The sequence below is a fragment of the Ananas comosus genome, linkage group 16, assembly GCF_001540865.1.
Source record: "Ananas comosus cultivar F153 linkage group 16, ASM154086v1, whole genome shotgun sequence".
Taxonomy (NCBI): domain Eukaryota; kingdom Viridiplantae; phylum Streptophyta; class Magnoliopsida; order Poales; family Bromeliaceae; genus Ananas; species Ananas comosus.
In genome coordinates, this window is record NC_033636.1 from 9775844 (window position 1) to 9799714 (window position 23871).

Below are 23871 nucleotides of genomic sequence, written 5' to 3' on the forward strand. Positions count from 1 at the left end.
TAGAAAGTGACGTCTTATTGGTTGTTTGGGTAACGAAAGTGAATGTAAAGTCACTTTACGAAAATGGGCTTATAAAGCGAGTTATAACTAAATCTCACTTTCTTGACTTCGGCTGAAAAAATTCAGAAGTCACCGAAAATGGAGAGCTTAGCTAAGAGGTTATATTTGGTCTTAACTTTAATATTTAAATTTATTTTAAAATTTTAATTTTACTTTAAATTTGAATTAAAATTATGATCATATTTTAAATTTTATTTGTTAATTAAAATTCAACATAAAATTTTAAATTCAAATTTATGACTTTATATTTAAATTTAAATTTTTAAATTTTATTTTTATTTAAATTTGAATTCTAGAATTTAAATTGAAATTTTAAATTTTAAATTTTAATCAAATTATTTTTAGTTAAGAACTTCAATTTGAAATTTGAATTCAAATTGTTCCAAGTATAAATTCAAGTTATTGACTGAAATTTAAATTTAAAATTTAAATTTTTAAGTTAAAATTCAAATTCAAATTTAAATTTAAATGTTAAATTTATTATTTATCACTTAACTTCATAATAAAGTTTCAGTCTGAATTTGAATTCAAATTATGAATTTAATGTTTGATTTGAATTGTGATTTAAACTCATATTTTAATTTTAATTTAAATATTAATTTAAATGTGAATTCATATTGGAATTCAGAATTTAAGATCAAAGAGTGAATTAATATATGATTCAAATTATATAATTCCAAATTTGAATAAATGTTCTAATTTTTGTGTTGAACTTTTATTTAAATTTAATTTCACTTATAAGTTATAACTTAAATTTTAATTCAAATTGTAAATTAAATTTATGTCTTTAAATTTTAATTATAAATTCAACTCAATTTAAGTTTAAATTTAATTTTAAAATGTAACTTTGAATTCTAAATATAATTTTAAATTTAAATTTTAATTTAAATTGCAGTATAAAGTCTTTTGTTTACATTTTTACCTCTTATATATTATTTAATAATCAAAAATATAAAATTATAGTTTTAATTTTTTTACTTGACAACCAAAACAATCAAACTAAAAAGTCATTTTTATAAAACACTTTAATAAAATGACTTTTTCCACTTCGGCCGACTTCTCGAGTTCGAATATGCCCTTAGTGTACTAAGTACTGAGTTGCTTTATGCTACATTGATACTTTGAACAATATATATATAATATATATAAGTATAAATATATATATATATATATATATAATATATAGAGAGAGAGGAAAAAATTTAGAATTCAACGGGTATATTGGTGACGTGGTGTAACAAATTAATCAAATATATTTTTTTAGAAGTATATGTCCCATCATAATTGTAAAAAAATATTTTTATTATATTTTTGTTTAAAAAAAAAAATACAATTGATTTATTATTGATAACGTAGTACAAGTGTGACAGTGTAGAATTCAGAGAGAGGGAGAGAGAGAGAGAGAGCGCGCGCGCAAGGTAAATAAAAAAAATGGTGGAGAAGAAACATGAAAAGACAGGAGGGTACGAGGCCGGCCAATGCGTACGTACCAAAAGCGTTTGACGCACTGCACACCATTTCATTTCACGTGGGGCCACCCCCAGGCCCCAGTATGAATCCTCCTCGAGAATAATACGAGTTGCAAAATGAACATTATTTACTATATATACTCTACTCCATCAGACCATCACCCTCTCTACTTCTCTGAATCTCCCATCCATCCATCAGTCTCTCTCGCTGGAGAAAGTCTTTGCTGTTACCGTTATTCTAAATAGAATTTATTTACAGCATCAAATCATTTGTATATCTTCCTCCTGTATTATATATATATATATATATATATATATTGAGCTTTTATGTTTTTAAAAATATCAAGTTATTGATGCTTGTAGATTTTTGGCCATTGGATTAGAAGATGTGCGGTTAGGATGGTGTGGGCCCTCTAGAGTTGAGTGGGTGGTTGGTTGAATAGCATAATCTAATGGGTGAAAATGATCAAAGACGTAGATCTAACGGTAAAAAATTCACAAGTACCAAGAGCTTGGTGCTTTTATTACAAGCACCATAGCCGGACTATATATATATATATATATATATATATATATATATATATATATATAGAGTTGAGCTAGAATACTATCGGTAGTAAACGAGTCGATTTACTATCGATTTGTTTTCGATGATAGAGCTTCCAAATTGACGATCAGCTCCGTTAAATATGATCTAAACCATTTAAACTACCTAGAAATCAAATTTCACGCACTTTCTATATTATTCTTTTATCCATCAAGTGAACAGAAAAATGAATGGCCGAAAATGAATACTCTTTAAAAAATGATGATAGGAGTCTTGTAATCAAGATCAAGAGTATAGATCTTGTTTTAAATAGTTCAAAAAATTTTCTAACAAAAATTCAATTGATTTGGATATCTTTACGCCGTTAAACGAGAAAACGCCTCTTATCGACCATTAAAATTATAAATTTTGAAACCCTTTGATCATTAGGCAAATGATATCGAAAAGATTTGAAATTTAATTTCTAAATACTTCAAGTGGTATAGATCATGTTCAACGGAGCCGATCGTCAATTTGGAAGTTCTATCATCGGAAATAAATCGGTAGTAAAACGGCTCGTTTACTACCGATAGTATTCTAGCTCAACTATATATATATATATATATATATATATATATATATATATATATAGTCTGGCTACTATACTATCGATAGTATCAAGCTCTTGATACTATTGAGTTTTCTATCGTTAGATCTATCCTTTTATCATTTCCACCCGTTAGATTATACTATTAAACCAACCACTTAACCTTAGGGGACCACTATCATTCTAACTGCACATCTTTTCATCCAACGATCGAAAACTCAATAGTACCAAGGGCTTGGTACTATTGATAGTATATATATATATATATATATATATATATAGTTGTGCCGGTATGCTTATGGAAGCACGGAGGCCTTCGTGCTTTCAAGTCATTTTCGATGTTCGGACTTTCGAATCGACGATCGGCTCCGTTAGAGTTGATCTAGAGCATTTGAAGTACCTAGAAAATAAATTTTGTTATTTTTCAATATCATTTGCCTAGTGATCAATGGGCTCAAAATCAATAATTTTAATGGCCGTGGTGAGCCGGTTGCAAGTTTAACGGTGTAAAAATATTCAAATCACATGAAATTTTGATAGAAAATTCTTTATACCATATAAAACAAGATCAATAACTTTGATCTAAAATTTTAATGTCATATGATGATATTTTGTAAGATTTTTATTTTCAGCCGTTGATTTTGAGCCACTTCAATCACTAGGCAAATGATATCGAAAAATCGCAAAATTTATTTTCTAGATACTTCAAATACTCTAGATCAAGTCTAACGGAGCCGATCGTCGATTCGAAAGTCCGAACATCGAAAATAAAGTGGACGCACGGAGCCCTCCGTGCTTCCATAAGCATCCTTTGATCTAAAATTTTAATGTCATATGATGATATTTTGTAAGATTTTTATTTTCAGTCGTTGATTTTGAGCCACTTCGATCACTAGGCAAATGATATCGAAAAATCGCAAAATTTATTTTCGATATCATATATATATATATATATATTAGTTTTATATGCAATCACTATATTATTCACCATTTGATTCATGTCCATCTTACTCGACACAAAATAGATCTTGTTTGGCCTAGTGGTGCAGCGCGCTGGTGGGCCGCATCGATCTGCCTTTCGAGAAAAGTTCTCATTCAGAGCTTTCATAATGCCCTCTTTCATACAACGCTCTTTATAACTCGTTGATTTTTTTTTAAGAGAGAAAACTAGCATGCTATTTATTTCGTTTATTTTTTAACAAATTTAATTGAAATGTGAATAACTAGACTTCAAACTTGAAATTTCGGATACCAACCGCCAAATTCTTTGCCACTTGCGCTAAGAACGGTCAGTTGCTCTTTCTTGTTGTTACACGTGGAAAATCCACACACAATCACAAGCACCAAACTCCATGCGACAGCATGGCTTAATACATCCATAATTAATTGGGAATATAGAGTCCGACTGTTATACTATCGATAGCACGAAGGCCTCCGTGCTATCAAGTTATTTATAATAATACGGTTTCATTAGACTTAATCTACACTACTAAAAATATTTGAAACTAAATTTTATAATTTTTCGATACCATTTACCTATCAAACAGATAGTCTAAAAATAAACGATTGAAAATAAAAATCTCATAAAAAATAATAATAAAAAACTTGAATTTAAGATCAAAAGTACTAATTTTATTCTAAACAACGAAAAAAAATTCTATCGAAATTTCATCAGATTTGAATTGTTCCACAATATTAAATTCACAAATACATAACATCGATCGTTAAAATTGTCAATTTTGAAATATTTTAATCATTAGTCAAATAATATCGAAAAATTATAAAATTTAGTTTTAAATATTTTTAATAATATAAATTAAATTTAAGAGAATCGATCATCGATTTGAAAGTCATATTATTAAAAATAATTTGATAACACGAAAACTACTGCAATAGCATAGCAGGCTAGCTCAGGAATATATTTTATATATTATATATGTGCTAGAAACAAGTTTTTTTTAAAAAAAAATTTAGCAATTGCTTTTCCCAACAAACATTTATATATTTACTTCACACAACCCGGGGCTATTAATTCACCCGAAAACAAAAGCCCATTTCTCCTCCTCTTCCTCTCTGTAAAGACTATATAAAGTAGACCAGAGCGACCAAATCTAGCCAGCACGAATTTCAAAGAGACCACCCCCCGCCAATGCGGAGATGACGCAGAGCGGCGGCGCCGATTCCGCAGAACCCGGCAGCAAAGCGATGTCGCCGCCGAGTTCTGGTGCGGCGACGAGTCCTGGTGCGCCGACGAAGCGGGGGCGCGGCGCGGGGAGCACGCGGCACCCGTCGTACCGGGGCGTCCGCATGCGGGCGTGGGGGAAGTGGGTGTCGGAGATCCGGGAGCCGCGGAAGAAGACGCGCATTTGGCTCGGCACCTTCCCCACCCCGGAGATGGCCGCGCGCGCCCACGACGCCGCCGCCCTCTGCGTCAAGGGCCCCGCCGCCGCCCTCAACTTCCCCGAGCTCGCCGCCGCCCTCCCCCGCCCCGCCACCCTCGCCCCGCGCGACGTCCAGGCCGCCGCCGCCCTGGCCGCCGCCATGGAGGAGCCCGGGTTTGCGTCGGATCAGCTGTGGGCCGTGCCGGACGGGTGCGTCCCTACCGTGTTCGAATCGCGGTTGTGGGATTAGTCACAAATAAATACCACATACCGAACGAACAAGCAGGCTCAAACGCTGAACGTAGAAGTTCGAGATCTTAATTCTGAAAAGATTAAAAAAAAAAAAAAAGATATGGGTGTGAAATTAGGGTGTTACATGGTGTGGGTGTCTTCATCTGAGTGAGTTTATTATTGCAAGGATTTAATTTCTACTCCTTTTGTCTTCTGTAGCAAAAAAATATTCAGGCAGTTTTTACAACTTGAAAAATGAAAAATGCCTATCTTATTGCCCATGCTCCTATCCTCTGATCAGAAGATCAGAGATGATTGCATAAATTGTAGAATATGAGAGAATATTTATTTCTTATGTTTTTCCAACAAAGAACAGCTAAAACATGCTCTTATCCTCTGATCAGAAGATCAGAGATGATCAGATGATTGCATAAATTATAGAATTTGAAATTTTCTTTTGAGAGTATTTGTCTTTTTATCTTTTTCCAACAAAGAACAGCTAAAATGTACCTTATGTATTGTAGGATTGGGAAAACAAAGTTTACAATTAATATATATGTACCCTTAATACCATCACTCCTAATTGAAAAGTACTAGTTGTACATCCAAATATATGGTGTAAATTATACACTTTTTATATAATTTATACTTCTTTTTTTTTTTGAGTGTACATACAGATCGACGTACCTTTTTTAATTTCTNCCGCCCGCGCCGCCGCCATGGACCCCGGCCTCCTCCTTGCCCCCAACCCCAACGCCCCCGCCGCCGCCGCCGCCGACGACGACGACCTCCTCGGCGAGATCGTCGAGCTGCCGCGCCTCGACCCGGCCGAGTTCGCGCTCGACGCCTCCGTCGACTGGTGGGCGGTGTCGGCGACGTCGATGGTGTGGCCGGAGGAGTCCGCCGCCGATCTCGCATTCGTTTCCGACGACCGCTTGTGGGCATGGGAAACGTGACTCTCTCTCTCTCTCTCCCCCGCACTTTTTTAACCGTGTCTGGTCTTAATTGGCTCAGGTAAAAAACGTACTAACAAATTAAATTTAAATGTTTAATCTCAGCCGTACGTTCCACCTCCCATGGAGTCTTAAATAGTGGCACGAGTGACGAAAAGGATCTCACCATTTACAGTGTCAATGAAGTGATTGATGCACCAGTGAAGAGTCCATGATTACAATTCTTTTATCACTCGAGTCATGGTTTACGATTCTTCTTCTTCAAATAATTCTGGACGGTTGAGATTGAGCTTTTAAATTTATTTTTTTGTTGCGTTCTTTCATCTTAACCAAATTCTATCGATACTTCGTGTGATAATTAGTTTATGAAAATGGTAATGGTGTAGGAACAGTATGCCTTAAAAAGGTATTAAATAATTATACCGTAAATAAACTGGAATATAACAATTCTTCCGGGTTTTATTTGTACATTTTGGCCCTTTGGTGCTTTAAGTTTACAATAGAAAATGATCATGGGAGGAGAAATAATATTTTGGCTTGTGAAATTATTTATTTCTATCTTTTTTTTGCTAGCTCTGAGTAGTACTGTAGGGGCAAAAATTTTACGGACACTGTATCCACATACAGTTATTTGGGAATGCACCGGATGGATGGACCTTTTTCATGCACCCGGTGCATCTTTTTTGCTTTAAAATTTTTAAAAAATATAATTTAATACAATAGATATATATTTTGTGAAGGATTTTAAATCCTGAACCATGCATAAATTCTTTTACATATATTTTTAAAATATCATTATATATATATATATATATTAGATTATAATTAAAAAATAAAATAAAATTTGAAAGTAAAAAATAGTGCACCGGGTGCACCAAAAAAAGAAACCCGACTGCCCCCATGTAATTGTTGTCCGTATAGTAGTGTCTAATTCTCTTTCTCTCTTTTATTGGATTGTTCTTTGGCGTGTCACTCTCAGGCTCTCAAATTTAATTAGTCGAGCTACATTCCTTAACTTCTTTTTGGATTGTTCTCAGTGTCAGTCTCAAGCTCTCAACTTAGTAGCTACATCCATTCACTCTTTTTTGGATTGTTCTTTAGTGTCAGTCTCAGACTCTCAACCTACCCCCCCCTCTCTCTCTCTCTCTCTCTCTCTCTCTCTCCAACAGCCCTGGCATCAACAGGGCGATGATATTTACAATATTTATTTTGACAGAGACATAGCAAATTTAGATTACATCAAATGATCATCTCCTTCTTGAATAGTCGTTTCTCTCTTTCTCTATCGTTGCCTTTGTAAAAAAAAATTAAAAAAATATAGTTCTATCTCCATCAAAATTATATTTGCGAACATCAGCTCTTATGCGCATTAATCGTAGCATTTACTTATGGGGCCATGTAGGCTTACTTTAATGTGTACCAGAAAGTATATTTAATGAGTTAAACTTCACAAATATGCCAATTGATGATTATCGGTACTGAATTCATACTTTTGATATGAAATTGGAAGGTCTAGCTTGCTTGGATGTTCTAATAAAATATGCAATCATAAATGTAACTGTAAGTTAAGAGTATGTGTCTTGTGTTTTGAAATGTCCTGACATCTATTATTTGATAAGATAATATATTTTACTTATAAGATGATTTATTTTATTCAAAAAATGTCTTAAAGGATGAATATGGTATCCATTCTAAATAAAATCAGGCTCCTCATTATATTGAATAAGATATTTATGCATCTAAATATGGCCCAAATTAGTAAAATTAGTGTACACCACATATGTAAAATTGAATGTATTGGACTAGGCAACTAGCATACGACTCTATTGTTATAACTTTACTCTTTTACAACATTGACCTGTGATTCTTTTTAGGGTGAGGATGTAGCACACCACCTCTTATATGGCATCTTTTTTTTTAAAAAAAAAAATGTATATATGGCATTTATTTATTGGTAGTTTACATTTAAGTTTCAATTATATGGAAGGTTCTATATATTTCACATCTTTAATTAAAGCGCCCATCACGTTATTGTAAATGACTTGCACCGATGTGTAAGCTTTAATTTCTCTCTCTTTCCCACACCCTACACTGTACCTTTTACCCCTTCAAACTTATCACTCAAGGTGATCAACACTTGATTAATTTGTGCACACTATCTATGATCATTTGTTATATATATTTTGATTCTTATTTGATAAGATTTGGTAGGTTAATTAGCCTACACGTTGCCATGTCCTTCTATTTATTTCTCATAAAAAAGGGTTGGTTGCATTGAGAGTATTAATTGATGACTAAGTAGTGAGTGCTCTACATTCCAATAATTAATGTTTGCTACAGTATCAACAAGATCTAGAAACCCACATTGATTTTAATGTTGGATATATTTAGGCTAAATTACAGAAAACCTCCCTGTAATAACCCGCTTTTTCACTTTTCCTTCCTGACATTTAAAAACCTACACTTTGACCCCTTGTAAAATAAAAAATTTCACAGGGGGGTTACGGTGTGTAAAATGACCATTTTGCCCCTCGCCATTGTCGTCTTCTTCCCCATCTTCCTCAGCCGCCCCTTCATTCGGCCGCGATTCCCACCTTAATCAGCCACGATTTCTTTTCATTTCCTTCTCCACCTGCTCCCCTTCTCCTCCTGCACCCTCGCCGCCCTCGATTTCGGCGACAGTAGGAGAAAGCCGAGGTGGGCGACAGTAGGAGAAGAGCAAAGAAGGCGAAGGCGAGGCGGCGGAGGACGGCGAAGGAGATGTGGGTGAGGGCGAGGCAGTGGAGGACGGCGCGGCGGCTAGGCGGCGAGGCGGCGAGGTGGCGAGCCGGAGGGAGTCGAAGCAACAGGGAGATGGCGGAGGGGTATTTTCGGCATAAAAATATATTTTTTAACGGAACCCTAACAGTAGGGGGTGAAGTGCACATTTTTTATTTTACAGGAGGGCAAAGTATAGATTTTTAAATGTCAGAGAAGGAAAGTGAAAAAGCGGATTATTACAGGAAGGTTTTCTGTAATTTAGCCATATATTTATAAGGATCCAACAGCTCATGTGAAGAGCTAGGGTTTAAGTCAAGTTAGGTGGTCCCAACTTAATTGGCTCTGAGTCTGAGTCAACTTATATTGATTTTGACGCAGCTGAAACCTCTGCAAAGGTATCATTTGTACGTAAACCTAACTTAAGAAAACATTAATATTTTCTCTTTAAAATAACCAAAGTGCTTTCTCTATAACTTATGTCAAAAGTAATTAAAAACAATGTTTTTTTTATCCAATATGGTACACATAGAAGTGTAAAGCAAGCCTTCTCGCTCAAAATTTAGTTTCAACTTTCTATCATAAATGTAGTATCGTTGGCGCTAATTATTAATTCTAAAAATTCGAGCGGGTTAGAAATAAAATATATACAACTAATTCACTTAAAATATATAAACACGGTATCTATAGATTTCGATTATGACTCGACCCAACACAGTCTCTTGCCACTTCAAAGTACATGATTAGGTCCAACCCGATCTTCCGCCACTTGGAACGCGACTCGGCCTAACCTAAACCTCCCGCTATAATATAGGATATTGGCCCATTTAAGCCAACAATAAAACTCATAGCAAAAGTTTTTTTTTTTTTTTCATTTTTCAACTTGTATAGATCAAACCAATGATTTGAAGAAAGGGCATAATTAATAGTAATATATCCACACCAATCCAAAAACTTGAACATTACAAAGTGATTTGGTTTGAGTACAATAGTTTTATGATCTTCCATGTCTTTTTACATATAGTATTAATTTTCTCTCTGGACTTAAATCTATGTCACATATCTTTTTGACCCAATCTATCACATGCAAATATGCAATCACCCATTACTTAATTTGTAGTTGTGTTAATTACTTAGATGAACCATGAGCTACCATGCATAGAGAATTTTGTGTAAATTAAGAATCGGGAGTTTGGTTCCTTACACAAGAATTTTTTTTTTTTTTGAGAAAAAGGTAGTACGTTATCCGCTTCATTCATTTCGAAAATAAACTTAGCTACAAAATATAAGGCTACTAGGCCTAAAAAAAAAAAAGAAAAAAGAAAAAGAGAGAGAGAGAGAGAGAGTAAAAAGAAAGAAAAAGAAAAAAGAAAAATCTACACAGTACCAACTCCCTCGTAACTTGCACTCAGTATCAGCAATTCTCTGCCCATTGCTTCACCATCTCCTTGCAAATTCTAGCCGCCTCCGATGGATCTGAGCTCAAATTTCTGAAAATAACATTATTTTTCTGTCTCCAGAGCACCCACCAGATTGCTGCCAGGGAGCACTGCCTCTTCACAGCTACCTGACCGTTCCCTCTTTCCTTACACAAGAATTAATCAACACAATTGTAAAAAAAAAAAAAAAAAAGTAAAATTACTGTAGTTTCAATTAAATGCCGAGATTTGAATAGTGCGCAATCATAAAATTGTCGCAATGTTGCATGCATGAATAAATGATGACCTGTTTGAATCATTAATCGTTGTGTCTAATAGTGAAGGTGAAAGGCCAACCACAAAAGGTGACACGGGGATCTCGTGTGTGACTAATATTAATAAGTTGATAGAGTTTCCTACCAAAGTGAGCTTTATGAGCCCACCAACATATATTTGAGGTTTCTTCCGTAACTAGATATTTTTCTATAGCTTAAATTTTAGGACAAACTTCAAAAAACTCTCTGATTTCATACTTTTTATTTTAGTACTATGTGGTTTAAAGTGTATCAAGTTAGTACCATTTGGTTTCGCACTTTCTGACTTTAGTACCCAGTGGTTTAAAATGTATCAAGTTAGTACTCTGTGGTTTATTTTTGCATCAAGTTAGTATCATGTGGTTTTATTTTTGTATCAACTTAGTACCATATGATTTTTAAACCACAGGGCACTAAAGTGAGAAAGTGCGAAACTACAGGGTACTAATTTGATACACTTTAAACTACAAGGTACTAAAGTGAAAAAGTGCAAAACCACATGATACTAACTTGATATACTTTAAACCACAGAGTACTAATGTGAGAAAAAGTGAAACCACAGGGGGGGTATTTGAAATTTTTCCCAAATTTTATCGATCTTGATCGAGAAAAAAAAATTTGGTGGGCACCGTCCTCAAGTGAAACCGTCATATTTACTATTCGCACAGTGGTAAACAATGGATGAGACGGACACGATCACGTTAGATACTTTTCCCACTAAGTTTTTGTTCTTGTTTATCAGCACGATAAATGATCTCATCCGTCCCTTCCTCTCACGCAACAAACAGTTACATACACAGGTTATATATATAGATCCATTTGTGTCAACCAAACTAAAGATTTAGTGACTTTTTAAATGCGTGAACATTATAGATAGTACACATATATTTAATTTGCTTACTGAAAAGAGTATGTAGTAGTTAATTCTAATTATGATGTCGACGATATACAATGTTCAACCTTTTTTTAAAGAATATGATGAGTTAACCTCTTATGCACATCGAATGCAGGATAACGGGCTAATTTTAAACTCTCCAATTTTAATCACAAACGCTAATTTTTACAACACAAGCTGTTATTACTATTATCAAATAACTTATTTCGACATCCAAATATCTGAAGCTCAAGTCCAAACCTGAGCTCGAATCGCATGACTATCAAATTTGATTCATCTCCATTTGAGTTTGATCCTGACCTGACCAAGTTGGTGGGAGTTGGCATGGTGCAATTAATGTAGAAGACACTACCCTAGCTGCCACGTACGAAAAGAAAGGTTCTTATCATATTTTGTCACTTGGGTACAAGAAAACATATAGTACCTTCTTTTCCATGCATTGATTGATTGCCTTTTAGCAAGAGGGCATCTCTTGCTTTAATTTTCGAGCCATGTTGCTAGGAATTAATTGTTAGGACACATCATATTCCCACGTGAAAACCAACGCTTCGCGCGTGTTCAAATGGCTATGAGAATCCAAATTCCTGGATAAGCGTTGAATATATATTTTCGAGATTAATTTAAACGAACACAATCAAATATAACAACATTCCTCCAAATGGGTTCAATCAATAGAGACACCAAGTGACATAAAAGAACTTGGTACAATTTCATTGTTAAAGATTCCTGCTTATTTATTTGCACGACACTTCATTGGACTTTGCGAAGAAACCAAAAATTAATTATTTGCTTAGTGTATTTTCGCACCATATATATCTTCATGCATGAATATATATAACGTTGCGTAGTTCATTGTCTTTGGACTGAGCGCAGGTTGTGAGCTGTAGGGATAAACTATAACACAGGAGCAAATGCTTGCTTTAAGAATGGTGCACTAAAGAAAAAACTAATCAAATTGAAATATTGTGTTCATCATTAATTAGCTACTACGTACACCAAGTAATAGCTTTTTCCTAACTTTTACATCAGGATAATTTTTCCAATTAAAAGACAATTCCGAAGAATATTAATTAGGTAATGCATGCATGCGTACACTAGTTTTGAACACGTGAATCCTCTGTTTCTCAATGTGGATGTATTGAGGGTGACCACCCAAGTTCTGATAGATTGCGCTGTCCCCTTATCCACATAACTATTGTAAAGCCATTGTGCAGCCATCTATATACCATGCATGAATCGCCAATTCTGAATGCGTTCGGCGAGCTCCCCACAGCTGTCGGGTTGGTCGGCCTGCGAGCTAATTGCATACAGATCTCCACAAATATAGTGAATTATAAATATATTTCTATAAAGTTCAACTTTTATAAGTTATTCCTGCAAAAGTCCTAATAGTTTCAGATATGTTCCTGCCGTTAGAATCCGTTAGAAAAGTTTAGTTAACCATATGTTTAATACTTTATCATGATTCATTTTTGACATTATTATTCTGATTAGAATCTTTTTTTTTTTATTGGTGGGCCCTTTTCTTTTTAAGAACCTATGCTTTTTATTTCATGTGCTTTGCCATCAGCACTTGATGGGCTGGTGGGGATCATCCTATTTTAACCTTGTTCAGTACATTTAATAATATTTTTTTGTCTCCTCTCTTTCGGTTGCTCATTAGCACCATTCTTTGTTTACTTTGGCATGTACATTTAATATTTTTTTTTTACCCTCCTCTCCGTTAGCGGATCATTCGATGTCTTTTTGCCCTCTATCTTGCGTTGGCTCTTCCTCGCCTATGACCTTCTCGCCTCGTCTATCTTGCGTTGGCTTTTCCTCGCCTATGAGCTTCTCGCTCGCCTCGGTAATCATCTCGGACTATTAATGAGAGGGGGCTATTCCTGTCCTTAGATGATGTTGTTCCGGTACGGTAATCATCTTGGACTATTAATGAGGGCGCTGTTCCTGTCCTTAGATGATGTTGTTCCGGTACGGAACTCGCCTTCCGTTATCAGCCCCGTCTCTGCCTTATCACTCTTTGTACCAGTTCATAGAGTGTACACGCCCAACCGAGCTTTTCACAATCATAATTAAAAAATCAAAATTTTAATTTATTAAAAAATATAATTCTTTACTATTTTTTAATATTATAAACTAATATGTTAGATTGACCTGTAATTTATTAAAACCAACTCGAATTCGAAGGATTTCATAGTTTCGTTAACTCAATAGCCTACAAGAAAAGGAACGCCAAAATTTGCACTGTGTTACACAGAACTCATGGGGGCTTTACTGCTACAACAGTTAAGCCTGATCACTCCCTCTATGGTATGAACATCACTGAAAAGCATAATTCCAAGGAGCATAGATCTCGTCTCGACTTTCTCAGGAAACTAAAGTAGAATGGAATTTTGTTCGCAGCGCCGACTAAATATCGCGGCCTCACATCGCATGGTGCCCAGACAATACGGTAGATCCAGCACCCACAACACTAGCGACTCATGCGACGACGTGGTTGTTTTGCAGCCATGGGAATGTATATCTGATAATAGGAAGAACCGACGGTGTGTTTAGCACAAGTTCCTCAAGTATAGACATATGATTCGCGAGTGTACGGTGAATCCAACGACCGAAGGAATTCACTTAACATCTGCAGAAAAGAATAAAAGGGTAGAGAAAGTTAGAAATAACGAACGTGATGATCTATGCCCAAGAATGCTTGCTTATAAAACAAACATATTCACGTAAGATCACAAGATTCTATTGCAGATGAATATTTCAGCTACACCAAGAGAGATCGATTAAAAAAAACAGCACTCAGAATAAATAAACAACAACCAAGCAAAATCCAATTAATAATAAGAAAACCCAAATACAGATATAGATAAGATAAACAGATGAATAACAAGGGAATGGATATTTCTCAGCTTCACAAACAAAAAGGAAATTTCGAAAACGGGTGGATGCAATCTCAGTGGATAATTTGGAGATGGTTTGTAACTGACTGTAAGCAAGAAATTTTGACAAAATCATGTAACTCTGAGGAACATAGAAGACAGAGAGAATAAAAGGAAAACGGAAGGAACATGCAACTGATGTTTTCTTCGAACTTGGAGGAACTACGTTAGCCGTTAATTAACAAAGCCACCCAAAAAAAAAAAAGAAGATGAAAATTGCAGCAAAACATTTTCAACCTCAGAGAAACATGCAAGTCATTGATAGAGAGCAGGAGAGAAAAAAAAAGGGGGAAAATATAGTGAGGAAAAAGAATTGCTCGTCTTACCAAATTCGATACAAGAACCCTTAATTGAAGCTGTATTCAGTCAAGAGAAAGGAACTCACCCCTATGTCATCGTCCCCCTAGAGCATAAAAGATACTTCAAGAGATATTCATTTGAAGAACAAGTGTCGGTCAGATCTTGATGTAGCTTTGTGATTGCCTTTTGCAAGGATTTAAGTGCTGGAAGAAAACTTCTGGAATTTTGCTGAATAAAATGACCATGAACTTTAAAAAGCTCCTGCACCAAATATTTTATATTTAAATATTTGGACCAGAGTTTGCATGCGATTCAAATAATCACTAGAAGAGAATGGCACCTGACACCACTGAAGAATGAATTCAAGATGCGGACAGCTTTCTAAAAGATCGGCAAATGCTTCAATCAACCTCTGATGATACTTAGAGGGAATTGAAGAAGAAATAGCTGGTATATCTGATGGATCCACAGCGAAGATGCATTTCTTAATTAGAGAATCTTCATTCAGGCGCAGGCTAAGCAACAAAGCTCTCTGCTGCTGGCCCTCTGCGAGAGCTTCATCTACTTTCTACAGAACACAAAAACAATTGGCAGTAAGTCATTCCACGGATAATCATCACTTGAGAGCTATCAACAAGAAGGTCATGCAAAGTATGATGCTTAAGTTCCTGTTTTGGCTTTTGGCTAGAGTTTCCCCAAAGTGCTATCAAGTAAAGCTATTCAAAAAGGCAACAAAAGCTTCTCATTGATACCATCCAAAATAGCTTCAACAGCAAAATCAAAGCTCCAATTTGAAGGTTCTGTTTTTGGGTCCAAAAGCTCACATCAGCTTCCAAATCATTGCAAAAACTCCAAACATTTTGTTTGGAAAACATCTAGCTGCTGCTACTTTGAGTAGGGAAGCTTCTAAAGAAGCTAGTTCAAACATACGCCAAAGGAATGCTTGCCCTACCAAAGGTAATAGTGCTATTCAATCAAGTGTTGTTTAAGTAGTGCTATTAGAAGAAGCATTATAATAGAATGGCCCCAAAAACTAATGTCTACAGCAGAAGTAGAGGCTCTGAAGTGGACCTTCTTTTGTGCTGGAATCTCATTTTAGCTTCTCGCGACAATAGAAGTTTCAGGCTTATTGTTTTGTGAAACACTCTATTAAAGGTGGCTAGAGTTGAAAACACTTGGATAGATAAGCATCTTAAAAAGCAGTACCTCAGGAGTAACATCCAAGTCTAGATCAGTTGGATCAAAAACAAATGATTCATCAATTGAGTACATTAAAACTCCTTCAGTGGTCGCTGCTGCCCAAGATCTTCCAGTTGGTGCAATTTTCAAACATTTTGTACGAGCAATGGGTCTTCCACGATTTGGAACAGAACCAGGTAAATCTTGCCCCAAGTTTCCCCTTGTTTGTTGGTCAACTCCGTCATCAACATCACTGTTCTCATCATCAATTAAATCAATTGGACCCGCATCTGTCATCTTCTTGGAGTTCAGGAAATCAAGTACTCCATCCAAAGAGAGATTGCGAGTGATTTGAAATCTACGCAACAATACCTGGAAATAAAAAAACAAAACACTTAATGGCTCTTACGACCTAAACTATAAACAATTAAGAACTCGAAAAAAGAAAAAACATATGAAAATGCAAATTTCATTATTTACAAGAAATTTAGTGCTTGCGACCCGTATTTACGTAGTAGTTATAATATGTCACTAGTGATGCTGATTGAGTATCTTTAATAGATGGTTCACTACAAACAGCCATGAGATGTCATGCAAAGCGAGGCAATACAATTCTCAATCACAAAGGTAATAAGTAACTATAAGTTATTTGATGGTGAACCGACCTGATCGGCAACATCATACATGCAAATGTATTTGCTATTCCCTCCAGCCAAAATATAGCTTCCATCAGCAGAATAGCACAAAGTTGTAAAATACTTCCCAAAACTTGATTTGGCCGCTGATCTCCTATCAGTCATAAGACGCCCACCAGCAATATCCCTACGGCCCTCAATTGTGTACATCAAAAGGCCATCTAAAGGATCCCAAAAGTGGATTAAACCGTCTAGTGTGCTGCAAGCTAGCTGTTTTCCATCGGGACGATAAGCAACAGTAAGAACATCATGTGTATGTGGAAATGTCTCTACTGCACCTTTTCCATCAAATACATCCCACAGGCGAACAGTTTTGTCCCACGATGAAGATGCCAGTATAGCCTACAAAATAAAGAGCAAATTACTTATAAAAAAAAATTCCATAAAGAGAAAAAAAGATAAAGGACATGAATAGCAAACGTAGACAAAGAAACGACAAATATAGCAAAATAGTGAAGTAGAAAATATCCATTCTAAAAATAAAATGCTGTTTGCATTGTAATTTTAGGTTGGCTATTAATAGAATGTCAGAATTTACTGTGATACAAGGTGACTTACATTTGTTGGTGAAAACATTAAGCCATGTACAGGTCCGCTGTGACCACTGAGAACATCCAACAAGCGGCCAGTCTTCATTGACCAAACATATATCTGAAACAATTTATCCGCAAATATAATCAAGAACAAAACAACAAAATTTTGAAAACCATGAACTCAATTTGGATTCATACATGTACACATTACACTTACGAACCTCAAAAGAATCAAGAGTTCCAGCACATATTACTTCTCCACTCTGGTCAGATGCCAAGGAAACAAATTGTCTAGGCGAAGGGGTGGTAAATGTCCTGAAATTTCTATAACGAAACAAATCCCATGCACGGATAGTCCCATCGAGAGATGCACTTAGGAGACAGTGATTATTAGCCATAAAATGAAGTGCAGTTACAGCATTGGTGTGCTCAGAAAATGTTATGAAACAGAAACCTGATGAAACTGTCCACACCTGAAATATATTCACACACAAGTATATTCATAAAATAACAATTAAATGCAAAAATGAGACCCAGGAAAAAATCTTGGTAGAGATATCTATGAATCGTCTGCCTAGTTCAAAAAATGAAAAGTATTTAGAAATATGCCCATCTAGAAACAGCCTTAGCTCTGAATTAAAAATGAATTTAGCTTTAACATTGATAACGTGTAAATCATGCATGTGTGAAATAAATAGCCAACTACTACTATAAACATAAGAGCGTAAATTACCATAAAAATATCGAAAAGCACGAAACCAGATTAATAACATGGTTCATAGAGGTAATTACGAAAACAAGTGAATTTTGATTCCGAAAGGTACAAACTGATCACAGCTTCTGATATAAACAACTAACTTGTATAATCATCACTCACCTTAACCTTGTTATCATCAGCTCCTGTTGCCAGCAATTGTGAATCCGGTGAATATGCAATACAATTTACATCAAAGTAATGCCCTTGTTGCTTCAAAACGTAGCTTTCTGATCGCCATTCCCACACAAGCAGCTGCCCAAGCTTCGCACAACCAAATGTCAACCAGTTTCCGAGCTTGTTAAACACTGCAGTTGTTATCTTCTCTCTCGAAATGGAAAGCAAGTGGATACACACGAAATCCGGCATCTGGTATAGCCCAAAAACCCCATTCGAGAACCCAACGACCACCATATCAAGTTCCCTGTGGTAATCGCAAGCCGTCAACTTTGCTGGCGACTGCATGAAGAAATCTTTCTTTTGAAGCTCCCATTTTGCTCTGTGCAAAGGGGTTTCAGACTCTTCAGCATCGACAGTTTCAGATGAGATCTTTCTTTTCCTATTGCTATTGTCTAATTCCATAAAATCATCATCAGGATTTACCCTAGAAGGCCTCTGTTCGGGCGTGCCGGGAGAGGGAGGGTCCGAAATGCTCCCTTTAGAGTCATCAAAATCTCGACTTTGGTCCAAATTCCAAGTAAATATAGCCCCATCCCTAGAAATTGTATACACCCGATGAACCCTACCGGTCTTCTTCTCCGTCGCAAAGAACGCCCCGACTATGGGCTCCCTGTGCCCTAGAAACAGGAAAGCCTTACTAAGCGACCGCTTCGACCTCTTCAACGGGAAGAGCCTCACCGTGAGATCCTTCGATCCGGCGAGGAGGTAGGCGGAGTCGGGGCTCCAATCGAGCGCGGTGATTGCAGCGGCACAGTCGGGGAAGGTTCGCTCGAGGTGGAAGGGGAAGAACTCCTTGCGGAAGCCGGGGGACCGCCATATCTGGAGGAGCTTGCCGACGCCGACGGCGATAAGGGCGCCGTCGGGGCTGAAGCGCACGGCGGTGACGGGGCCCTTGAAGGCCATGCGGTGGAGCACGGCGCGGCGGCGGAGGTTGACGAAGAGGGCGCGGGAGGCGTCGTCGACGGCGAGGAGGAAGGCGCCGTCGGGGGAGGCGGCCACGCGGGCAACGTTGGAGGAGGCCTCGAACGGTAGGGTTAGGGTTTGGGACCGGAGGAGGTCGGTGGCGGAGACGCGGTTGCCCACGGGGGAGAGGAGGAGGGAGTCCTCCGACACCACGGCGTTGCCGCCGCGGTAGGGGGCGCCGAGCAGGTTCTGGAAGCGGAAGTTCATGGCGAAGGTTCGTGAAGCTTCGCGCGATTTCTAGGGTTTGTAGAGAAGAGGGAGACTTAAGAGGAGGTGGAGGAAGAGGGGTTTCGAGGCGTAGTTTGGGAACGAAGAGCGCTTAAACCCTAGAACACTGAAGAGGACGACCCGGTCCGGTCCGATCCGGTCCAGTCGAGGCCGGTCCGGTCCGGGTTCAGTAATCTGGTAGGACATTTATACGGCCCAAGTTAAAGACTGGGTTGGGTCGGACCGGGTCAACTAACGGACCGAGCCGGACAAGTGGTTTATTGTGTTTGGGCCACCGGCTTTTGCCCCGACCCGGCCCATTTTAGACAAAGTAAGTTCGGAGAATCTCAAAACAGTGATGGACAATGAGGATGATTCCCATAAGATTTTTATTATTTGGAGGAACTATATTTTTATAGAAATTATTTCTTCAGTAAGATAGTCAAATTCATCATCATCAAATTAATCTTCGAATCTCAAAGTAGTACCATAGATTCAACAATCTCACTGTGGAGATGGACCCCATAATTTTTTTTTGTTTATTTCTGTTAAGTTTATCCTATCGAATATCCCTACAATGATCTGAAAGATTGCAAGTTTAACGGTATATATTAATCTCGGAAGTTCTAAAATTATTATTTTAATTATGAAAAAAATTTGTGCATCCATTTGGTAAAACTAGGGTGCCATTGATAAGTTAGTGGCAACAAAACCATATATATAATATAATTAATGGAGGTTGTTCGCCAAAGTTTAACTGTTCGATATATTGATATTAATGTAAGGGTATAAACAATGGACAAATTAAAACAAACAGGTGGGAAATTAGTGATTTGGCTTCTATTTTCAACCTCTATATATGTAAAATGAACAAATAATATTAATAGAGTTTTATTCACCAATCAATCTATCTATGCAGTTTGTTATGATTATCTATATACAATAGTTTCACACGAGGAACTGATAGTTCATAATATTGGTGGCAAAAGACATGATAGTTGATATCTGATATCTCAAGTTCAAAATCTAATTGCTTTACATTTTTCGTTAAGTTCATTGAGAACAATCAAGCGATCGAGTGACTGAACTAGTGTGGCGAACCGGGTTTGGGCAAATGTAATTCTCAATTACTTTGGTGTACGAATTGAGAAGCTGCTTCCCAGTGGGGGAACCTGGCCGTGTCGGCCACCCCAATACAAAACACTCCTCAAATTGGAGAACATGGAGAAAACACTGTACCTACAAGTTATTGGGCCAAATTAAGCACTCATTTTATTTATTAATTACAGTTGATTAATTGTTCGGTTCTCAAGCTTTATCTGATTTTGTATCTTAATTTAGATATTTCAATTGTTTTGTTCCTATTGAAAAACCTATTAACTCAACTGAAATTTATTTTAGTTATTTCTTAGACATTCTGACAAAAAAAAAAAAGAGACTTAAACTAAAATAACTAACAAATATTATATAGTGATTTAAAAGTTGATGATTAGAGTAAAAACTCGATAAAAATCGGAGATTAACAATTAATGCAAATTATTTCTTTTTTTACGCTTTGCAAGTAGACAGCAACCATGCCGAGTGAAGTGAAGTCACTATAAGGATGCATTAAATGAGCAAAGTGGACCAACTCTCTTACAAATTAAGCTACATTACTTCTATATAATATATAAAGCTACTATTAATCTCTATCTAAGTGTCTCGATTTTTTTTTTTTTTGAGAGAAAGGTAGCATGCTACCGCTTCATTCATAAAGAAAGTGAATTTAGCATTTGAGAGAAGTAGCTAGGCTTCGGAAAAAAAAAAAAAAAAAAATCATCGAGAACTGAGAGAAACCCTCAGAGAGAAGCAGCTAGGGTTAAACCCTGAAACTCTCCCACATAGAGCTGAGAGAGCGAACATCCGCCAACACCTGTCTGACCGTGAGCTTCTTGTTGTCAAAGATTCTTCTGTTCCGTTCAAGCCAGATGGCCCACCAGATAGCAACTACTTTAGCAGATTCCTTCCTTCCTACAACTCCCCGTTTACCACGACACCCATTCCAAAGACTGTTTATAGACGTACAGGCCCTTAGGAAGCCTTTATTAGGCAGTAAGCATCCCAGAAGCGCACGTGTAACATAACAATTCATAAATAGGTGATCTATAGTCTCCGCTTCATCCAGACATAAAGAGCAAGTGTCCACACCCACCAATCCCCCTTTTCGCGAGATTGTCCTTAGTGAGTACTTTCTTCATCAAAACCAGCCACCCGAATATTTTCACTTTAAGCGGCATTTTGCTTTTCCACAGCATCTGAAATTTCGTCTCCGTTACACCACCCTTCTATATAAAATTGTACAAAGATTTAACCGTGAAAATTCCAGAATTACACCATCTCCATCTAGCTTCATCCCCTAGCGCTGATAGGTAGAAGGCGCTTACTAGACCTTTCAACGCCAGGATCGAATCTTGATCAGCAGTGGATTGTGCCGTAAATCCTAGTAGAATCCCTTGCCACCTCCATCCGTCTGTACCAGCGAACTCCCGCACTCGTTGGTTTTTCTTAGCAACTGCGTTGAATAAGTGCGGAAACATCGATTGGAGTGATAATTGTGCACACCATCTCTCCCTCCAAAAGCTCACCAATCTACCATCCCCTATAGTGTAGGAGACTCCGCATCGAAATATCTCACCAGTCGACAAGACGCTTTGCCACCACTGAGAGAACGGTCTAAAAGAGGTCCCTTCTCTCAGGGGCATCCTCCTCGTATAGTAGGCCCCTTTCACAAAGTTTCTCCAGAGGGTGTTCATATCTCAGTATCTCTATTGTTTAACTAGCAAAAACCTCTCTCTCTCTCTCTCTCTCTCAAACACACGTAGAAACAAGCACAAAATGAAAGAAAAAAGAAAAATACTTTACCGCTTTGTTGCAAATAAACAGAATATCTATCGCATTCGAACCAATCACTAATCAAACCTTACGAAAGGAGAAACGGCATTATATATTATAAATCAAATTAAAAAAGCATAACATATCTAATGAAAATGAAGTGTTTGTTTCCTAATTAAGTTTTCATGTACGTAGTTGGAGAAATTCAACATATTGAGATGATTCATACACTAACAGTGATAGGACACTGAAAATGGTAATGCACTTTCTTTGTCTTTTATTAACAGTTTTATTTGGAAGCTGTTAATGCATGACAACTATGTTGATGAACAAAATATTTATGTTGATGGCCACAATTAATTGTCCACTGTTGCGCGAAGCAGTTTTGTTTCGAGTTTCGTCGTTGTATTCTTTCACAATAAGTTACATTCTATAGCAAAAAATTATTTTATTAGTGTATGTTATATGTGTATGTTAGTATATCAACAACTATCAAAAAATTTTCATAAGAAAAGTTACGTAAATTATTATGTATACTCCTTAGAATTTTGCATGTTATACACGAAATTGTTATGTCCATGAGTAGTCAAAAGGTAATTTAATTATGATAATATATATAGTTGGTGTAAGCTTTCATCATAATTAAGATAGTACAAATAAAAGCTAATGCCAAGAGATGGTTTTAAGCTTTTGTTAGCGAGAGAAAAGATAATTAACTAGTGCCAAAGTATGGTTTTAACCTTTTGTTGGCAAGAGAGAGAAAAGATAATTAACTAATTTAAATTTTAAAAGCTTAGAAATTAATTTTGTCGAATTGCGCTTAAAAAGTAACGCTTTACACGCATGTTCGATGTTTATTTAACAACAAGAAAAAGGAAACAAGAAACACATCAACATCCATGGATGTATCAAGGAGAACCATTCCACCAAATGGTACTCACTCATCGTTATGCTGCAGTGCTAAATTGTCGTATGAATTAATCATGCGTTTCACACCTAAACACAAGGATTATTTTGTTCCATGTAATTAAGTTGGATCATTAGGGACTTGTATTGAGGTGGAAAATGGCAGGGTCCACATATATTGTAAACCACCATAACTTAATTACTATATATGCTAAAATTTTAGATAATTTCTACTATATACGTCAACGAATTCGTCTTGTGTGTGTAATTTCAACATAGCATCTCCCAAATATGGAGAAGAAAATGATATTCTGATATCAGCAGAGCATAAGATATTAACTTTGCTTAATTTCTAATAATTCAAGTTTTTAGGAAAAAAATATATATATTACTTGAGTCCGGTTGTTATACTATATATATAGGTAACATGAAGGTCTCTATAGTATCAAGTTGTTTTCAATAATACGGTTTTCAAATTGACGTTCGGCTTCGTTAAACTTAATCTATATAATTGTATTTGAAAATTAAATTTTATAATTTTTCGATATCATTACTTATCAAAGGAGTAGTCTAATAATAAATGGCTGAAAATAAAAAAATTATAAAAAATGATTATAAAATACTGCAGTTGTAAGATCAGAAGTACTGTTCTTACTCTAAATAGTGAAAAAAAAAATTCTATAAAAATTCTATTAAATTTGAATTATTTTACATTGTTAAATTTATAAACACA

At 36.4% G+C, this 23871-nt stretch overlaps 2 protein-coding genes across 2 annotated transcripts; one reads left to right on the top strand and one right to left on the bottom strand.

Annotated features, from left to right (window-relative positions):
• LOC109722118 (ethylene-responsive transcription factor ERF038-like) lies at positions 4654-6230 on the top strand. Its single transcript, XM_020250004.1, has 2 exons — positions 4654-5266; positions 5952-6230. The coding sequence occupies exons 1-2, from the start codon at positions 4820-4822 to the stop codon at positions 6228-6230; spliced, it is 726 nt and encodes a 241-aa protein (XP_020105593.1). The 5' UTR covers positions 4654-4819.
• LOC109722305 (periodic tryptophan protein 2 homolog) lies at positions 13754-19452 on the bottom strand. The gene is made up of 8 exons (XM_020250319.1): positions 18135-19452; positions 17479-17730; positions 17283-17375; positions 16695-17066; positions 16057-16401; positions 15191-15418; positions 14936-15111; positions 13754-14243 (listed from the first exon to the last, which is right to left on the bottom strand). Exons 1-7 carry the CDS (start codon positions 19359-19361, stop codon positions 14938-14940), a joined length of 2691 nt encoding a protein of 896 aa, XP_020105908.1. The 5' UTR covers positions 19362-19452; the 3' UTR covers positions 13754-14243; positions 14936-14937.

Bases quoted from the DNA above. Each gene is read 5' to 3' on its own strand.
- LOC109722305 (XM_020250319.1), bottom strand. From the start codon at position 19,361: ATGAACTTCCGCTTCCAGAACCTGCTCGGCGCCCCCTACCGCGGCGGC. The intron at 17,067-17,282 runs GTAAGTCACCTT...TTTATTTTGTAG, and splicing joins TAATGTTTTCACCAACAAAT to GCTATACTGGCATCTTCATC. The intron at 15,419-16,056 runs GTACTGCTTTTT...TGTGTTCTGTAG, and splicing joins ACTTGGATGTTACTCCTGAG to AAAGTAGATGAAGCTCTCGC.